A 19659-nucleotide genomic window follows, 5' to 3' on the forward strand; every position below is an offset into this window, starting at 1 on the left:
AATCTATGAAAGGTTCAACGTCTATCTCGTCAATGGGAAGATCTGCTTCGATGCTGTCTGATGACATTATTGATGACGACTGTATCGTCGACTATAATCAAAATCTCGACTAAGGTTCTTTGTCGACAGAAAACTTGACACATTTCAAGTCACTGAAATCAAAATCCTCCATTACATTAAAGCCTAAAGCCATTTCACCCGTCGACGGGCTTGTCTATGACGAAAAAATCTTCTGACTTTACCAGTTGGACCAAGGTTTCACTGTTTCCACTGTCAACTCTGTTGGAAATGCAGTCAGAGGATGAGGAGTCTGGAGTAGCTTATAGTCCATCCCAGCTACAAATAAAAAGTCAGGACACTGATGAGGAGTACCCGGAGGTACAAGAGGACTTTTTTTTCCAGGATCGTCCAGTGCCAGAAAAAAATATGCATCTTTTCATCAGTCTTACGACTATGAAGTAGAAGAGGAGGTTCAGCAAGAAGTGAGAGAGGAAACTGTCTCTATGCCAATCTCTCTAGTAACAGATCTTTGCCATGTGACAAAATGACTACTATCGCTGCTAAAACTGTTAAGTCCTGCTCGGCTTCAGAAGATTCGGCCTCCACCTCTGCCTACGCCTCCCACGCAAACACGCTCTCCTCTTGTTACAATCAGAGATGACCTGATTTAAAGTGATGGAGATCAGCCAGAGGAAGGTGAACTTATTCAGGGTAGCCCAGTTGGGACTGAATGGGATGTGTATGTTCTCCCTACAACGCCATCTCCATCGCCAGCCACTTCTCCTCCTCAAGATGTTGGAGGATTCCATGGTATAATGGAAAAGGCTTCAAAGCGTTTTGAGCTTCCGCTTCCAGTCAAGGAGGCAGAATGTTTACTTTACGACTTTAAAGAGGATTCACGTAAATCTGTACGATCAATACCGATTATTGACTTTATTTGGGAAGAGGGTTTGAAATTGATGAAAAACCCTGCCTCTGTTGCAGCCTCGGTTCCGAGGATTGAAAAAAAGTATAGAGCACCTGAGTCTTCTCCGGCGTGTTTAATTGGGCATTGACGGCTGTAATCTGTGGTGATGTAGGTGGCACAGTGCAACTCTAAGAATCAGGTGTCCACAACGGTAGCGACTCCGGACAAGGAACTAAGACTCATGGATGGAGCGGGAAAACGCTTTGCTGTGGATCTTTGCAACAGGGAAAGTTTTCTTCCTTTCGTAGGAGAGGGTCAAGCGAACAATATTCCCAGAGACCGGCATTCCAGTCTGGCAGATATCCACCTTGCAATCAACCGGGATATCGCCAGTTTTCAAGTAGTCAGCAATTTTGTTCCTCAGGTTCCTCATACCAGCAACAGACAAGGAAAATCATCGACAAGAGGCAAGACTCAACAGTCTCATAGACAGTGACTGCAACAATGCGCCCACCACCTGTCCAAACTTCAACAACCCTTATCTGGATCTATTCTACCAAACATGGAAGTCCATTACAATGGACAAATGGATCTTGGACATAATCCATCAGGGCCATACCCTGGAATTTATACAGAAGCCTCCACATCAACCCTGTAACCACCGAAAGCAACTACACCTGTCCACTCTCAAAATGGAAATATTATCCCTCTTACAAAAGGGGGCAATAGAGGAAGTGCCTCGTCATCAACAAGGGAGAGGCTTTTATTCGCATTTATTTCTAATAAAGAAAAAGCTTACAGGGAAATGGAGATCGGTAATGGACCTAAGAAGTTTGAACAAATTCATCAGATGTAATTTTGAATGTTATCCCTTCAAGAAATATTACTACTTCTTTGCCGAGGTGACTATCTAGCATCCCTGGCCCTCTTAGATGCTTATTTTCATATTCCACTTCACATAAAACACAGGCAATTTCTTCGCTTTATGGTGGCGGGGTGCCAATACCAATTCAAAGTATTGCCATTCGGTCTGAAGTCGGCCTCAAGGGTTTTCACGAAATGTATGGCACCAGTGGCAGCTCGCTTAAGACTTCAAGGTCTTCAGGTCTTCCCGTACCTGGACGACTGGCTCGTAAAGGGTGCTTCATTTCAGTAAACACAGCGCTCTCTACGGCGCTGCATGGATCTCTTCAGTCGTCTCGGTTTGAGAGTCAACATCATGTATTTGCCCATCTCAGTCTCTTCAGTTTCTAGGAGCTATGCTTTGCACAAAAGAAGTGTCAAAAGATTCTAAATCTGGCATCCCTTCTGCGAATAAAGCAGTTCACTTCAGTGAGGATCTAAAAGTCATTGTTGGGAATGATGTCGTCTTGTATCCTGTTGCTTCCCAATTGCAGGCTACACATGAGACCTCTTAAAGAGCTTCTGGACAAACAGTGGATCCAATCTCTAGGATCTTTCGAAGATCGAGTGTCCATCTCTCCTCAGATAAAGAGCCCTGTTATGATGGACAATCAAACACTTAATGAAGGGTCTGATATTTGAGCCTAAACATCAGTTATGTAATGATGACAGATGCATCTCTGCAAGGTTGGGGAGCTCATATTCAAGACTTGGAGATTCAAGGTCATTGGCCAGAAACTGATTCGCATCTTCACATCAAACTGCTGGAATTAAAGGCAGTATTCTTGGGATTACAAGCTTTTCTGCCTAGGATCAGAGGTTCTACGGTCCTAGTCAGGACCGACAGCACGACTACCATGTTTTACCTGCTAAAACAAGGGGGTACAAGATCAGAATTTCTCTCAAAACAAGCCAGGAGATTTGGAGGTGGTTACTTCTCCACAACATCTTGCTACAAGTGCAGCACATTCCGGGGGTGAACAACTCGAGAGCAGATGCTCTCAGCAGATCTCCAAGTGTCTCTCACGAATGGGAGTTACATCAGGGTCACCTTCTCCAGGTCTTCTGTCTATGGGGAACCCCATCGCTAGACCTTTTCGCGACAGTCCGCAACTCAAGATGCAAACACTTAGCAAGCAGATTCCATCAGAAGAGATTGTGGGGCAATGCCCTCCAAATGTGTTGGATGGGAATGTTCGCATATGCATTTCCCCATTCCCTCTAATTTCAAAAGTCCGGAAAATGAAATCCGAGCCATGCCACTTGATTCTTATAGCTCCAGCTTGGCCGAGACAAGCGTGGTTCTCCGATCTCAAGCTTTCAGTGGCACCCAGGATTCAGTTCCAGCTCTCTCCGAATCTGATTTCCATGAACAAAGGCCAAATTCTTCATCCGAATCTGAAATCACTCAATTTATCGGCATGGAACCTCATGAACATGAGTTTCAATCTTTTGAACATTTCTCAAGAATGCAGAGATTCTTTCCAAATCACTGGCGATCTCTACGAACAAAACCTATACAGCAAAATGGAGGTTGCCAATGGTGCGCTTCTCAAAATCTTCATACTTTTAATATTTCTTCAGAACAAATCCTGCCTGATCTTTTGCCTCTGGCCAAAGCAAAACTCTCTCATGCTTCTATAAAGGTGCATCTGGCAGCTATATCAAGATATAGGAGACATCCTGACCGTCCATCTCTCTGACCGCAGAGAGTAATAAAAATTTCTCAAGGGACTTTTCAGGTCGTTTCCTCCAGTTCACTGTCCAACAGTTTCATGGCAGCTTAACACGGTTCTAGCACAACTCATGAAGTCTCCTTTTGAACCGATACATAAAACGGATTTGCAATTTCTCTCATGGAAAACAGCCTTGCTTTTTAGCCCTCACTTCAGCGAGGAGAGTAAGCGAAATTCAGGCTTTCTCAACTTCTGAGCCTTTTCTCCAATTTCGTCCTGACGAGGTGGTCTTGAGGACAAATCCTAAATTCATCCCTAAAGTTCCGTCCATATTTCATCTCAATGAACCTGTGGTATTGCCTACATTTTTTTTAAGGATCCTTAGTCACCTGCAGAGCAATCTCTACACTCCCTAGATGTCAAAAGATGTCTAAAGTTTTACATTGACAGGACGAAGTCGTTCAGAAAAACAAACCAGCTGTTTGTAGCATTTTCTGGTCCAAGAAAAGGGTTGGCACTTTCAAGAGCCAGTATTTCTAGATGGATTTTTTTAGGCTATCTCTCTGTGCCATTACAACGCCGGTAATCCTCTTCGATCCAGAGTACATGCACATTCCACCAGAAAAATGGCAACTTCTACCGCCCTATTTCCCTGTATGCCAGGAGGTGGGCCTCACTCACTACTTCCTGTGCCATGGAAATAAAAGGTCAGATCCATCTACACAGGGTAGAAATAGTTGACTTCGTATTTATTTTTTTGCTGGCCCAAAGTTAATAAAGCGCTATCTACCTTCCTGAAAGGTGCTGCGGTTAGGGTGCAAGGATGGTTCTTCTTGTGTACTTACAAATAGTAACATCTATTCTCATTGGAGGAGGGAGAGAGGTAAACTCTGGATAAATGATTAGGTGTGAAGCAAGGGACTTTAATCAAAACATCACTGTCTTGTTACATACCAAGGGTTAAAGATGCATTTAGGCTTGTGCTGGCTTCCACCCACTATCTCACTTAACAGATAGCATGCGTAGCATCCTCAGCTTGCCAAAAGCACATTTTGTACGTATGTCGTTCACCTGGGTACTGTTGACTGAACTTTTGGTAGAATACAGAATGTTTTGAGGCTTTCTTCCTTGCACGATGTACTCCTGTCCATTGATCCAGAGGCAGCAGGAAAGCTTGAGACTTAATGTGCCATAAATGCTTTGGGCCAGATGAGGCTGGTGTACATGGGATCCGGACACTACCAATCTAGAAACTTGTTGAAGGTCTATGGCACCACTGGAGGTTATGGCATTGAATGAGTGGGGGGAAAAAAGAATATGGTGACCGGTAAATAAATCCAAATGAACAGTTATTACATTTTGGGCGGCCAACAAAGTGAAGGGGCAGGGACAGTGATAAACCAAAGGAATAGAGGCCATAGAAATGATTGACTTGCACTGTCACTCAACGGAATTTTTATAAATGGTATCCCAGGACTATTCTCTACATCTGAACCCCAAAGAGGTCAGTTCAGCGCGAAACATGTGTTGGCTGCATTTCTTTCAATTATAGATTTATTTTTGCACTTGAATGATTCAATGTTTTGGATAGTATGAAGTAATTCTTTAATTTGGAATAAGAAGCTTTTTGTACATTAAAAAGATTTTATGAATGTTAAATATGATTGGAAAGAACATTTTGGGGGGATTTTTTTTCTCCAAAAAAGAACATTCTACTGGTCATGGTTTCTTAAGAAACCATGACCACAGTAGGCTTTACGGACCACAGGTTAAGACCACTGTCCTAGCTGATGTAATGGTAACAAGAAAGCATGTTTTGAGAGTGCGTTTTTGAAGTGAACCTGCTTCAGAGGTTCAAAAGGATTTTTTTGTCAATTTATCTAATACACCAAAGGTAGATTCCAACCTGAAAATGACCCATAGGATGTGAACAATAATTTTAATACCCCTTAATGAATGTAGGAATTAAGCCATTCTCGTTTCAAGTTTTTTCAAGAGCTTTTAAAGGCTCTTATTGCTGCCCACACAATCTTAATAGTTGCTACTGCCAAGTCCAACCTTGACTCCTACAAATTTCAGTGATCAGAATAAACTGGCTGAAGTGGGATCCACCTCCCTCTTATACCAGTGTGAGAATGACCTCCAGTGCCTACTTTATGAGGGAAGATTGGAAGAACTTCTTGCAGCCTGGAATGTAAGGGGTAGATTTTCTGGAACCCCTTAAGCCATCAGCTTTAGTTTTGCAAATTGGGAGAAGAGGGCACTATGGGCAGCTTCCACTCCTGGTACTACTTCATGACTTCCAATAGATTAAACCAATTTTCCCGAGGCCAATGTTGTGCAAGCATCCATCACTATGTCCCCCTTCCCACCCATACGACAAATGGTCTTATCAATGGAGAAGGCCTATATTCGAACCCCCGGACACGTTGTACCATCTATCGCCCATGCAGGGGAGGCTCCTCTGCTGAGGTGGAGGAGCTTCGCCCCCCCCCCCCTGCTTTTAAGCAGTGGGAAAGCTTGAAACATAAAATGATAACTTTGCGTTATCATTTTAAGCTTCTTTGTGGGCCTGTTCTGTTCTTTGAGCAGGGCAGGGGCGAGTGGTTTGCCCACTCAAGTGTGCAATGACTGTTTGGTCTCCCTGTCAGTCATGCACACTGCCCCTTCTCCATGCAGGATGCATGGAGAACAAACCCAGGGCCCATTCCCTGGTGAGTGTCAAACCATAACACTCAAAACCAATCACCACGCTGCAGTGTTGATTGGTCAGGGGAGCCTGGGTGCTCACCAATCACTGCGCTGCATTGCAGTGTTGTGATTGGCTAGTGGGGCCTGCTTCCTGTTCCTCGGTGTACCCGAGGAGAGCATGAGCAGAGACGCAAGCAAGGTAAGTTTTATTTTTTTTATAATTTATCCATGCGTGACCACCCCGGCATGATTTTCCTGTGCTCACCTGCTAGCCATGCCTGGTTGTTGCTCCCTCTTGAACAAAACATATGAAGCTTGGCATTCTCTGGAGAAATGAACAGATCCTAGATTGACTGCCCCCCCCCCCCCCCCCACAAAGAGCGAAGAGATCGAATAGAGCTGGATGAAGTCATTTCCCTGCTTGAGGACATCTGCCCTTAGATTGGACACCCCATAAATGTGAATGGCCGTCCAAGAGATCAGATAAGTCTGAGCCCATCTGAAAATATTGTGAGCAATATTGCTAATTGAACTGAATTTGTTTCCCTCCTGCTTGTTGATGTAAGCTTTGGTTGCCATACTGTCTGCAACTCAATACCGCCTTTCAAGTGATTTGATTTTCAAATGTCTAAAGAGTCAAATATACAGCTCTAAGCCCTCTCTAGTTGGAGGAGTTCTGTGCTTTTTATTTATAAAGTTTTATATAGCGCAAACTTGATCCCGAAGGATATCCGAGCACTTTACAATACAATTTGAAGCAATTAAATAACTTCCCACCCTATTCCCCTGTAAACCCACACCCCACTATGGAACAAAAAATGCATAATTACATTAATACAAAATCGATATTTTTAACCTATATTTTTGCAAACGATATAAAACACTTCGATATTTTTTACATCTACGTTTTTGTAAATGATATTAAACACTTCAATATTTTTTTTCATCAATGTTTCTGATATCTAACCTGATTATACCTCTAGTAGGTTTGAAGGTTGTCTCCTTTCTGTATGACTAGATCAAGCCTCCTGGCCATTTAAAATTATAGTTTATGCCCATGATGTTACAATGTATTATTAAATCAATTCCTAGTACCTGAGATTGGGGACTTTCATCACATATATTTCTTTGGCACAGAGGGTGCACCCAGATTTCCTGAAAGCTGGTCCACGTAGAGCTACTTTTACAAAAGCATACATTAGACTGAGCATCTGGAGAATTATCTTCCCTTTTTAGGTGGACTCTGTGAACACCCTGATAAACTTCAACTTCAGAGATGCCTCACCGAGGTGGATCATTTATTTCCCGATCAATATGACTTCTTTCCTTGAAGAAGCACTGTGACCACTGTCCTGCTGATTGTTGACCATGCTAGGCACAAATCTTTGCAACATTTGGTAGTCGACCATGGCGCACCTCTTTCCATTCTTTCAGACTGCATGGATGTGAGCGACTAGGTTCTGAAATAGTTTAAAATCTACCCCAAAAGCTGGGAGCACCTACCTGAGAGGCTGGCATCTGTGGTTATTAATGCCTGACATGGGGAAGTCAAAGAAATTCCCCTGAAGAGGTGATACTACCACCAGCACAGGCCTCCCCTCTACTTGGCATGGGAAGCCGTATTCTGAGAGACAGATTCTGGTAACTTTGAGACCAATTGCTCAAGATCATGGGTACTCGCAAACCTTTTCCAAAGGGACCAAACAGTTTGGTGCATGATGTACCGAGTGCTGCATGGATTCCAGCAGGGTGGTGTTCAGAGGGGAGAGTTTCTGAGGTGGGGGAACCTAGCGGTATGATTGGTGTAGGGTAAGTGAAGCATATACAACTTGTGGCTGAATTGCACAGTGTGAAACCAGAAAACCTGGGCTTAACTCCAGCTTTACCAAATTGTGGGATCCTAGGCAATTGCTTTATTTCACTTTCCCTGCTTTTTCTTTATCATCCCTTATAAGACTACCTCGAAATACGTGACTTCAGGATGTGCCCTGTTCAAAACTACCTCCTGTGTTTGAATTAATGAACAATGTTCATGTATAATAGGAACCCAGCCCACCCAAAGACTGCACATAACTGACTTGCCTCTTAGTTCACTATTGGCGTTGTTGTCATGGTGGGGGATAAGAATGAACGTTTCTAAATTTGTGTCTGAAAACTATCACTTTAAAAAACAAATACTTCTCAATGCACTGGTACAATCTGATGTACTATGGTGCAATGACTCTGCATGTTGATGAAAGCAAGGGGGTGCACCAAGAAAGCAGATCCAGTCCAGTATAATTCTTAAAGAAATTCTTCATTCCAAATTCATGCACACTAAATGAACAACCAGCCAACTCGTTTAGTTCCCACAATACATTCATGGAACTTCGTCAGGGCTTTATATTAGAGTAGGCTAATACGCCGTGAATGACCATCACAATTCAGTTGCAACATTATAAAAATTGGGAAATCCCAGGCCCGATGCCTGACACCTTGCTATGTGTCTTTTCATGTGTCCTGCGTTTCTGGATGTGTTTTCAAACGGACATCGGGCCTACATCGAGAAAATGGAGAGTAAGCATGACTGGTTTGTTAGACCACAGAGGGCTGACCAAACATTCCGGGCCCACAACATTGGACTAGCCATTCCTCCCCTGCCCTGGAGCAGGACCACCCACCTGCCCCCAACCAAACCATTCATCTGCTTTCTCGTAGTGCCAGAAGCAGAAACATAAAATGGTATTTATAATACCATTTAATGTTTGATTCTTGCAGTGGGGCAATGCCCCTGCGTTAGTGGCTGAATCGACCATGTGCACATGCTAGTTCAACAGGAGCTTTCCCCTGTTCAGAAATCGACTGGCTAACGAGATTTGGGAGATTTTTAGTGTGTGGTGCTAAACGTTTAGTAGTGTTGGAACAGAACCAATATCATGTCAGGCATGAAAACCACTGCCCTTGGCCTGCTAGCTTTCCCAAGGGCAATCGGAAAAATCTTACAAACTCCCCCTACATCCGATTGTCTTTGCAAGTAACAAATACAATTCATCTTTTTTTTTTCTTACTTGGCTTTGAAGCTTTCTTGTACCTGAATTTGTTGAGCTGGCTGATATCCGGGTTAATACTGGAGAACTTCTGTGCTAACTTATAGACGGTGATGATGAAGATGATGGCATTGAGCTGTAAGAAAAGAGATCGGTTGATGTACAGGCAGGTAAAAACATTGCAGACTACTTTGGGAGGGGGAATTGGGGTAGATGGTGAGAGGGCTACAGGCCTTTATGCTGTATTTGTGGCCCGTTTCTTAGTGAAAACTTTGTATGTACACACATTCTCCTTTAGCCAGACAAAGCAGTTGTAATTTTCTGGTTTGTGAAAGGTGGCGGCAGATGGAAAGTGAAAATGAAATGTATCCACACAACTGGTGCATCAGCACTGCAATCCTCCCCAACACTATTCTAAAAAGATCTCATACCCTTACAGTGATTACATAGCTCTGATAAATATACTCCAGCATTGGTGGTTACAATCATATAATTGTTTCTTAATGAGGTGTGCCTAATAGACCGCTGCTTCTTTAAGTTCTGTAATTAACCAATGATACAAGTGGGCGAGGAAATTATTGCTTTGTTCGCTGTTCCTGTATACATGACAAAGGCAGAGAAGATGCCAGCATTAGAGAAAAATAACTTGTTTTAATTTACTGGCCTTGTGGACCTCCCTTTGTATGTCGTTTTTAAAATAAATGTTATTAATTATAGGGATCATGCTGCTATGGTAAACAGCCCCGTTAATGAGTTGCCCATGGTCTACCAGGCCATTTGTGCAGGAGCTGGGATTATGTAATCCCATTTCTATGTGATGATTATGCAGAAGAAAGGATGTTAGGAGTACTTTTTACTTATGTTAAAGCGATGTAGCCCACTTACCAGTATGATAATGCAGACTGGCGCAAGGAAACTCCAGATGAAGCCATGTTCCAGAGATAACCAGCAGCTGCAGGGCAGGAAAGAGGATTAAGTTAAAATATGGATTTCCTACCCAAATTAGCAGTAGTCTGGACACGGTGTCTAGAAGAGAGATCCATTTACCTATTTCCAAATCGGCAGTTCTTTCGTAACAAATTTGGAGTGCTAGTCCATTTGTAAGCTCTAACTTTTTAAAAATAATACGAATATCAATTGTAAGTTATGAGCTGCCAATTAAAAAATGATAATAAACTTTAAATACAAGCACAGTTAGGCAGGCTTCTTTATCCTTTGCATGCAATGCACTAGTAAAGGAGAAACAAGAGCATGCACACACACACAAAATGAGCCATTTCAGTGCCTACAAGAACCATGGTTGCTCACACAGCAAGCAACAATTAACGTAAAAAAAATTCCAGGCAAGTGAACATTTGGAGATTTGTGAAGACCAAATAACACCTTAATGTGCAGGAAGGAAAGTGATTGCTTGAAATCTGTTTGTCCAATAGTAACCACCTAAAACATTGATTTGAACAGGTTTTTCTAGATTAAAACTTTGCTTGATGAACCAAAAATTGGCGACTATCAGCGGAATCCTGTATTTTTGCCCTTTTAAATACTAATTTAAATCAGTAAATAGAAGTTTCAATTACTTCTGAAATATTTTATGAATGTCCAAACTATTTCTGAATGATTACAAATGCAAATTAGACAGAATTGCAAGGATAACAAATAAGATAGAGGATTTTGAACAACAGTGATTTTAAAGTGGCACTTAATCTTGAACTATAAACGCAAAGCCATTGTTTTTCAGTGAGAAAGGGAACCAAACTAGATCTACAGCTGGATAAATATTTCATTCAAATTCTTTATCAGCTATGTTTCTAGAAATCTTCGCCGTAAGGAAAAAATGCAAAGTTTGAGAAAGCGAACTGGTCTTTTTAACCATCTTTACCGTTCTGATTGATAAAGATAAAAGGTGGACAAGCCAAGCAAAGCTTAAGCCAAATATCTGGTTAAGGCATTGACCTTTGGGGAGTGACCAACCCAAACACACCCAAGCCAAGCATCCCAGCCACTGCCCCTTTCGCTCGCGAAAGCAGTTTTCATAAGACAAAAAAACTCCCAAAACGTCAAGAGCTAGGAGTAGTTACAGGATATAAAAGTGTGCTTTTCGGTTTGGAGTGTTTCCACAGAAACTGGAACTCAAACTGTGACACAACATGTCAGAAGGCATGCTGTGAATTGCATACATCTCCTTAAAGAGTTGTAACCTGAGGAGGAAACTCTGTGCCGGCTCCAAGACCACCATGCAAAACACTAAACCAAGGCAGGCAGCATCCTAAACATGGTAGACACTGTAGTTAACCAAGTCCCAAATAACGGTACGCATAACCGAAACTAAGGCTCAACCATGGTACAGTTCAAACTCCTTCAATCATAGTTATAATACAACACACTCACACGCAACAAGACATACCAACAGATGTTAGGTTTATCTCATCTACTCACTGGTCTCGTGTGCCGTATCCGCTGCTCCTGGCAGCTGCTGAAATGGCCACAACCACGAGTGGCACCCCATAGCCAGCAAGGACCATGTATCGCTGCTTCATGGCATTTGTCTTGAAGACCTTGACCACCATGAGATAGAGTTCCACACCTTCCAGACACATCCAGCAGAATGAAGCAAGGAAGAAATAGTGCAGGAGTCCTGCGATGATTTTGCACGCCAGCTGAAAGAAAGAGAACACTGCTTTGCCTCAGGAGTACTGCAAACCTTGACCACTGGCCCTGCTCTGGCCAGGTGACTTGGACCAACACAACCGGGCATCCTCAAAATATTAACGCATATTCAGTGATACTGAATCATTCACCATCCCCATAATGGTCCTTCATATTTACCTCCAGTTACCCGGAACACTTTTGTGACCTAGATCTGTACACTCTTTTCAAAAGGTAAGTGTCCTCTCTAGATGCTTAATGTTCAATGCAATGTTAAATAATATAAAACGAATTTCACTCAATGGGTTGAAGGTGTGGTTGCTGTGCTTAAGCTACAACAGTGCTCTAGCTTTGATTCTGACTTAGACTGATGTGTACAAAACAAGCAGTGTTAGTACTGTTCCTATCGGCGAGTAAAGGAAAGAAATAAGAGGGGGAGGACTGAGAAATAGGAATCCTACGGATCATTCCTTGGTGTTGTCACACATCCCTAGGGATGTAGTGCTTCATCGTCGGACGTGTTCCTCAAAGGCCCGGTGCTGCAGTGCCCCACGGGCCCCATGAAGAGTCACTTTAGCTTTGGTCTTTTTATTTGGTTGCACTATGATGAAAGGTGTCTACGTGAGGGCATCGTGGATATGTGAGTTGGACTGGGTTGTTGTAATAAAGTTAAGGAAGGTTAAAACTGTCTAATTCTGTACTGGAATTTAATATTGTTGTTCTCTCAGCAGGGTTAAAATGACCGTAATAGAGTTATGGCTACTGTGGGTAAATGATGTTCCCCAGTAGCCTAAATCTGTGAGGGCGGTCAGGTCGACATGTTTCGCGCCTAATGACCCAAAAAGGATATGCAGCGCTTCTTCAGGACCGCAAAAAAAAAGGGAGAGCAACCCTAGCCCACACCTAAAAAGAAATGTGAAGGTAGGTATTCCCTTAAAATAAGATACCTGGTTCAAAGAAAGATAAAAGAGAAAAATAGAAAACAACACAAAGTAATTAAGTATTATGATCAAGAGTGTCCTAAAGATCGCTAGTCCAGCACACTAAATGGTGAGGTCTCCAAAAGGCAGACGTGCATGCTACAGATGGTGCTGATCAGTCACCACAACGAGAGGAAAGTGAAGTCAACAAGCTAGTACACACAGGCAAAGTGAACATACATGGGACAGGCACCATAAAATCTGTGTTGGTGGCCCACATCATATAAGTGATAAGGTCTCCATAGGTATGAGCGGAGGAATCAGTCAAAATACCCCCATAGGAGGTCAGTGAGCAGACGGTAGCCCACAGCTCCTAACTGTAGGAGCAAGGCAGCTGTAAACATAATTAAAAATAGGCAGTAAATAGCCATTGTGTAAAAAAGAAATGCACAAAGGAGACAGTTGTTCTCACATGGCTTTGGCACAGGGAGGGGACGCAAAAGACCTACCCTTGTCTGCTCGCCTGGATCGAGACTGAGCAGAGGAGGCAGTTGGTATTTAAAGTGCTGGTAATTAGGGCAATTGGTCTCAGATGTAGCTTGTGCCGTGTGGGTGCCAGAATAGTATCTGCACAGCCAAAGGGGACAGGCGGAGTGTGTTTATGCTCATGCACATGGCAGCAAGTGCTTTGAATGTAGATTTTCCATCTAAAAGTGGTGGCTATCTTAGATTATGTAGCGGGCCACTATGTATTGACTTGAATAAGCATTGATACGGAACAGTAGTATGTAAGGACACAAACTAATTTTTACTGGAATGTGGTAATATAGAATGATTATGTGTATCCAAATATGAACCTACTCCAGATTAAATCAATAGGACTGTGATAGGGGGAGTCAAAAGGATGGTATGTAAAAAAAATCTATACTTCAGCATGTAACAGGGCCACACATCTCACATCACAGAGCCTCATCATTCAGATCCGTTCTGTCGATGGAGGGACGGAAAATCCAGCGTAGGTGTCTTTTGAGAAGGTTAGCATTGCTCCATGGGTTTGCTTACAGAATGGTCCATCTGAGGTAATCCGGAGAGTGCTGGGAATTGCGGAATTGAATGCACATGTTGTTGTTAATGCTTCCACAGCGAATTTTACTCCGGTGTTCCATCACTCTTGTTTTGACTGCCTTTGTGGTCATTCCCCAATAGTGAAGGCCACATGGGCTAGTGATCAAGTAGACTCAGTTCCTTGTGTTGCAGTTGGTATGATTTTCTACATCAAGGTGAATCATGGACCTGGCTTGATCTTTTTTGTTTGTTGGGTGGGTGAGCACACACTACAAGACCCACAGAGATAATGTCCTGTGACTGTGGTAAGCCCCACAGTGTTTTGCGTGGGAGATTTTTTTTTATAACTCTTTTTATTAACAAACAAATTGTACAGTACAGAGGATCAGGCACAATTGACATCACAATACATATGGATGGAAGGACCTACACAAATTACAATAGAGATGAACATTAAGGGGAGCTAGGGTCATCCTGTCCGATGCTGCGAGGTGGGGTACAGATGTCGCCTCTGCAACTATTCTATAGGCCCCAGACATGTGACCACTTCCTGGGACACCCTCTTGCCAGATATACTGTTTTTTCTCTAAACATACACCAATAGAGATTCCTTTTCCAGGCCTCTAGGGTGGGTGGATCCACTGCCCCCCATAATTGAGCTATATTTCTTTTGGCCAACATGAACCCCAAAGTGGCCCACTGAGTATGTGAGGCATTCAAGTCAGTGGGCTCCCATATATTTAGAAAGCATCTCCTTGCCTCTGGACGGAGTGTGATGCGTAACAACTTGTTGATTATCTCATGGATTTGAAGCCAGGAGCTGATATGTGTACACTCCCAGATAGTGTGCATAAAATGCCAGAGAGGCCACAACGCCCTTTACATGACGGGGCCTCGATTAGTGAGCATGGGGTGGGCCGACACGGGAGAATGTAAATTCTATGGAGGATTTTTAATTGAACGAGTCTTAAGCGCGCTGGAATAGTGACGACTCTGGGAGAGGATAGCGCCGACTGCCAGTCCTCATCATCCAATTCTATCCTGTAATGTACCCATTTGTCCCTCAGTGTTTGAAGCGGGCCTGTCATATGGTTAATTAGCTTTTTATATATTAGGGAGATCGTCTTTTCGGGAAGATGACCATCTAAAATTCTGTCTTCTAGCAGGGAAGCCTCCGGGGGATCAGTTCCCTTGGGTAGCAAGGACTGGCGTGAGTGTCTGACCTGTATATAATGGAAGTATTCTGTGTCCGCCATTTCGTATTCAGTTTGAAGCTCCTTGAAGGTCTTGACCCCTCCCTTTCCCCACATATCCTTAATAACTGAAATTCCTATAAGATCCCACCTGTCGAAGCCCTTTGTTTTCCTGAGATCGCCAAGCTTCTGTGATTCCCAAAGGGGGGGGGCAATGTTAACTTATGTCTCCAACCCTGAGAGCTGGTGGCATTGTGCCAAATTTGCACTGAGTGCTTTGTGGGCCCTGTTAACAAGAAACAATTGGGTCTGGAGTAAAGAGCTCTGTTATAGTTCCCTCCTGGAAGGAGCCACCTATCCATGGCGTAGCCCGGGTCATCTGCACGACCAAACGTGCCATGGTTGATAGCCGCAAGCTGGGAGGCCCAATAATACTTCCTGATATCCGGGAGACTGATGCCTCTGTCGTACCAGTTCAGAGTTAGTTTGTTTAATGCAATTCGAGGTCTACCATCCCATAAAAGCTCTCTTTCCAGGCCCTCAATTTCCCTAAAGTAAGATGCCGGTACTATGTCTAAAGTGTTTTGCAGGACATTAAGGAATCTTGGCAAGGCCATGATTTTAAAGAGGGCAGCCCTACCCAGAAGTGAGACAGTGAGCTTTTTCCAATTGTTAATGGCACTTTTGAATTTCTGGAGAGGGGGAAGAAGATTCTTGGTGTACCTGACTGAGGGGTTAAGGGAGATGAAGATCCCCAAGTACTTAAATCTGTCATTCTTAATTTGTATTTGGCAATCCCTGGGAGGAGTAGGAGGGCTCCCCCTCAGAACGAACAGCAGGAATTTCCCCCAATTAATGGTGAGCCCCGAAAACCTTCTGAAGACCGTCAGGATGTCTAGAACGACTATGAGGGACTTCGGGGGAGAGGCCCTTTAGAGCAAGATATCATTGGCATGCAGTGATATGCGGTGTTTCCATCCGGGGGACCACCTGAGTCCCCTTATCATTGGATCCCAGCGAATCCAGGCAGCCAGGAGTTCCAAGGCCAGGGGAAAAAAGGAGGGGGACAACGGGCATCCCTGACGTGTACCACGACTAAGCTGGAATGAGGCTGACACCTTATTGTTTACCACCACTTGTGCCAGAGGTGCTGCATATAGTAGACATACCCACTGGATGAACTCTGGACCAAACCCAAACTTAGCCAGAACTGCCCACAAATAGGGCAGCTCAATAGTATCAAAAGCCATAGTCGCGTCCAATGACACAACTACTGCTGATTCTTGAAGGGTGTGTGCTCTATCAATTACCCCATGTACCCTACTACCCTACGCAGACTAAGGTTTGCGTTCCTATGGGGCATGAAGCCAGATTGATCGGGATGTATTAGGTCGGTGATCACTTTTATCAAATGGTTAGCAAGGAGCTTGGCCAAGATTTTAGGCTCTCTCTTCAGAAGAGAGATGGGCCTGTAGGAGGCACAATCAGTCTTGTCCTTTCACTCCTTGTGGATAGTGACAATAGTAGCTACCCTTTGCTCTGGGGGCAGTATCCCTGCTTCTCTAGCTTCCTCATACATGGTCTTCAAGTGGGGGGGCAAGTTTATCAGGCCTCAGTTTGTAGAGCTTGATGGGGAGTCCATTTGGGCCTAGCGCTTTCCCTGAATTTAATGAGCGAATTGCTTGGGCAATATCCTCCGATGTGAGGGGACTATCAATGTAATTCCGGTCTTCAAGGGAGAGACGAGGAAGTTTAATGTCGCGAAGCAGTTCCTGCGAATCTTCCTCCGAGAGGGCGGATTTTGTCGTATAAACTGCTTGAAAGTGCTTGGCGAAGCTGTCTACAATTTTTTGTGGGTCTGTGATTGGTACATCCCTTTTTGTTCTGAGCTCAGGTACCAGGAGGCTTGCCCACTCCTTTCTGTCCAGCCACGCGATGAGTTTCCTGGCCTTATCTTCCAGATCATAAAGCCTACCCTGTTGCTCCCTGCTAAGTGCCTTGGCCCTATCATTGACTAGTGTTTTATAGTCGTGCTGCTTTAGACTTAGTAGATGAAGCTTGTCCGGCGTCGCCCCCATCTCCAGGTCGCCCTCCAGTCTATAAATTTCAGTCTTGAGCTCAAGAACCTCTTTTTGCTTGTCCTTCTTAGTGCCAGCTATTAACAATAGGGCCTGTCCCGGACTAACGCCTTGAACGCTTCCCACAGTGATTGGGAGGAGGACACGGATCCCACATTATTAGTAAAGTATTTGTTTATGGTCTTAATTAGATCTTTACGGATATTTGGGTTACGCAGAAACGTGAAATTGATTGAGACCAGTCTCCCAGCTGTTCCCTGGCCCAGAAGTAGGTGGATCCAGAGTGGTGAGTGATCAGAAATACCTCTGGCTAAATGTTTAATTTTACTTATATAGGTGGCTTGTGCGGCTGGTACCAGGCAGTAGTCTAGTCTAGAGAGGCTGTGGTGGGCTCCCAAATAAAAGGTGTGTTGTATCTGGTCTGGATGATAGAGCCTCCAACCATCTACTAGGCCCATAGCTTCCAAGAAATCGGGTAGCCAACGGGCAGCCCGCCCCATCTCCCGTGGAGGAAACCTATCCAAAGTGCCTGAGACGACTGCGTTAAAGTCGCCTCCCAGCATCAGAAGCCCATCCGGGACCATGAGCAGAACTGCACCTAAGTCCGCAAACATGGTTCCCTGCAGGCCTGGGGAGACATAGATGGATATGAAGGTGGTTAAACGGCCCTCCCACTAACCAGTCACACCAACATATCTGCCTCGATCATCAATCCATGTGGAACTCACTGACATTGGGAATGCGTTTCTCGTCATGATGCCCACCCCCCTGGACCCCAAAGTGAATCCCGTGTGTGCGATCATCTTATACCCCCCTCTGTACATTGCTTTGCATAGGTTTCCAACAAAGTGCGTCTCTTGTAGCAGGACTACATCAGGAGCGTGTCTCTTAATATATTGGAGTACGACACTCCGTTTGATTTTATACCCTAACCCGTCAACATTCCAGCTCAGAATCTTTGTATCCTTACCCCCATCATCTTTGGTATGAATATTGACATGTCAACAATCCTTTGTGTTCACTTTTGCAGTAGATCTTTTGCAGATACACTTGTATACTGTGCCAATTATACTAAAAAAAATATGAAACCAAACCAACTCAATACCCCATCCCAACAACCCCCTCCCTGCTGCCCTGCACTCTGGGCTTGAAACTGACCATTAAGAAAACTTGCAGAGTGCCTGTCGCACTAGCAAAATTCAAAGGAAGAAAAAACAGGGGGAAAGTAGCGGGCTCCGTGCCCCTGCCCCAGACAATACCTACGTTGCGCCAGGAATAACATTGCATATTTTAGGCCTTTGTCGCTCAGGTCGCCCTTCACCAATAGGAATACGAAAGGGGATGATGGAAGGAGTGCTTGAGCAAAACAAACACTCGCCCCCAGTCAACTGATCTGGGTTTAGTCCATCATCATTCTTTAGCTCACTCCACCACCCCAGTTCAGACATGGCCATATGCAAATCAGTCTGACCCTGTGCCTCATGGGAACAGTCCAGCCCGAACTGCCAAGCCATGTCTTCCCTGGACCGGAAACAAGCATCCTGGGACTGGTTTCGGATTAATAATCCTCATCAGCCCGGCTATCTTGAATTCAGTGGTAGAGAAAGCAAGGGACCCCACGTCTGGCATACCCTGCAAACTCAGGGTGAACAAAGCGATACCAAAAGGGATGATGGACAGAGTGCTTGAGCAAAACAAACGCTCACCACCAGTCAACTGATCTGGGTTTAATCCATCATCATTCTTTAGCTCACTCCACCGGTCCAGGGAAGACATGGCTTGGCAGTTCGGGCTGGAATTTTCCCATGAGGCACAGGGTCCACACTGATTTGCATATGACCATGTCTGAACTCTGGTGGTGTGGTGAGCAAAATAACAATGGATTAAACCCAGATCTGTGACTGGGGGTAAATGTTTTGCCATTATGCAGCATTCCGTCCATCATCTTGTGTGTTTTGCTGTTCGCCCTATGTGGGAAGGGTATGCTCAGACATGGGTCCTGTGCTCACTACGCCACTGGAGTCAAGCTATCCTGGCTGATGACGGCTGATAGCCAGAGACCGGTACTAGGATGCTTGATTCTGGTCCAGGGAAGGCATGACTTGGCAGTTCAGGCTGGACTGTTCCCATGAGGCACAGGGTCAAGACTGATTTGCATATGGCCATGTCTGAACTGGGGTGGCGTGGTGAGCAAAATAACAATGGATTAAACCCAGATCTGTGACTGGTGGTGAATGTTTTGCCATTCTGCAGCATTCTGTCCATCACCTAGTGTGTGTGTTATGCTGTTCACCGATAGGAATGATCTCCTTTGCTTCTGCACTGTTTGAGTAAAGTCCGGGAAGAAGGAAATGTCAGCATTTTCATAGCCAGTTCTGGAGTTTTGGAGAATAACGTCTCTATCTCAGAAGTTGAAGACCCGAGCCAACATGGGCTGCGGGGGAGTGCCCGGTTTGGGTCGGCCGCCCGGGACCCTGTGAGCTCACTCGATCACAAAAAAATGTATTGAGGCCTTTGGGTTGCAAATGGTTGAGAATGAGGTCCTCAACAAATA

General features: G+C 44.3%; 1 protein-coding gene across 2 annotated transcripts in view; it reads right to left on the reverse strand.

Moving 5' to 3' along the window:
• Positions 1-19659, reverse strand: part of ADGRE5 (adhesion G protein-coupled receptor E5) — a 168742-nt gene that overhangs the window by 16485 nt on the left and 132598 nt on the right. For both annotated transcript variants that reach the window (XM_086961088.1, XM_086961097.1), the window contains 3 exons: positions 11640-11860; positions 10089-10155; positions 9248-9339 (listed from right to left, as the gene is read on the reverse strand). In XM_086961088.1, the coding sequence (XP_086817214.1) occupies positions 9248-9339; positions 10089-10155; positions 11640-11860 (380 nt within the window). The remainder of the gene's footprint in view (positions 1-9247; positions 9340-10088; positions 10156-11639; positions 11861-19659) is intronic.

Source organism: Lissotriton vulgaris, chromosome 1_1 (assembly GCF_964263255.1).
Source record: "Lissotriton vulgaris chromosome 1_1, aLisVul1.2, whole genome shotgun sequence".
Classification (NCBI taxonomy): domain Eukaryota; kingdom Metazoa; phylum Chordata; class Amphibia; order Caudata; family Salamandridae; genus Lissotriton; species Lissotriton vulgaris.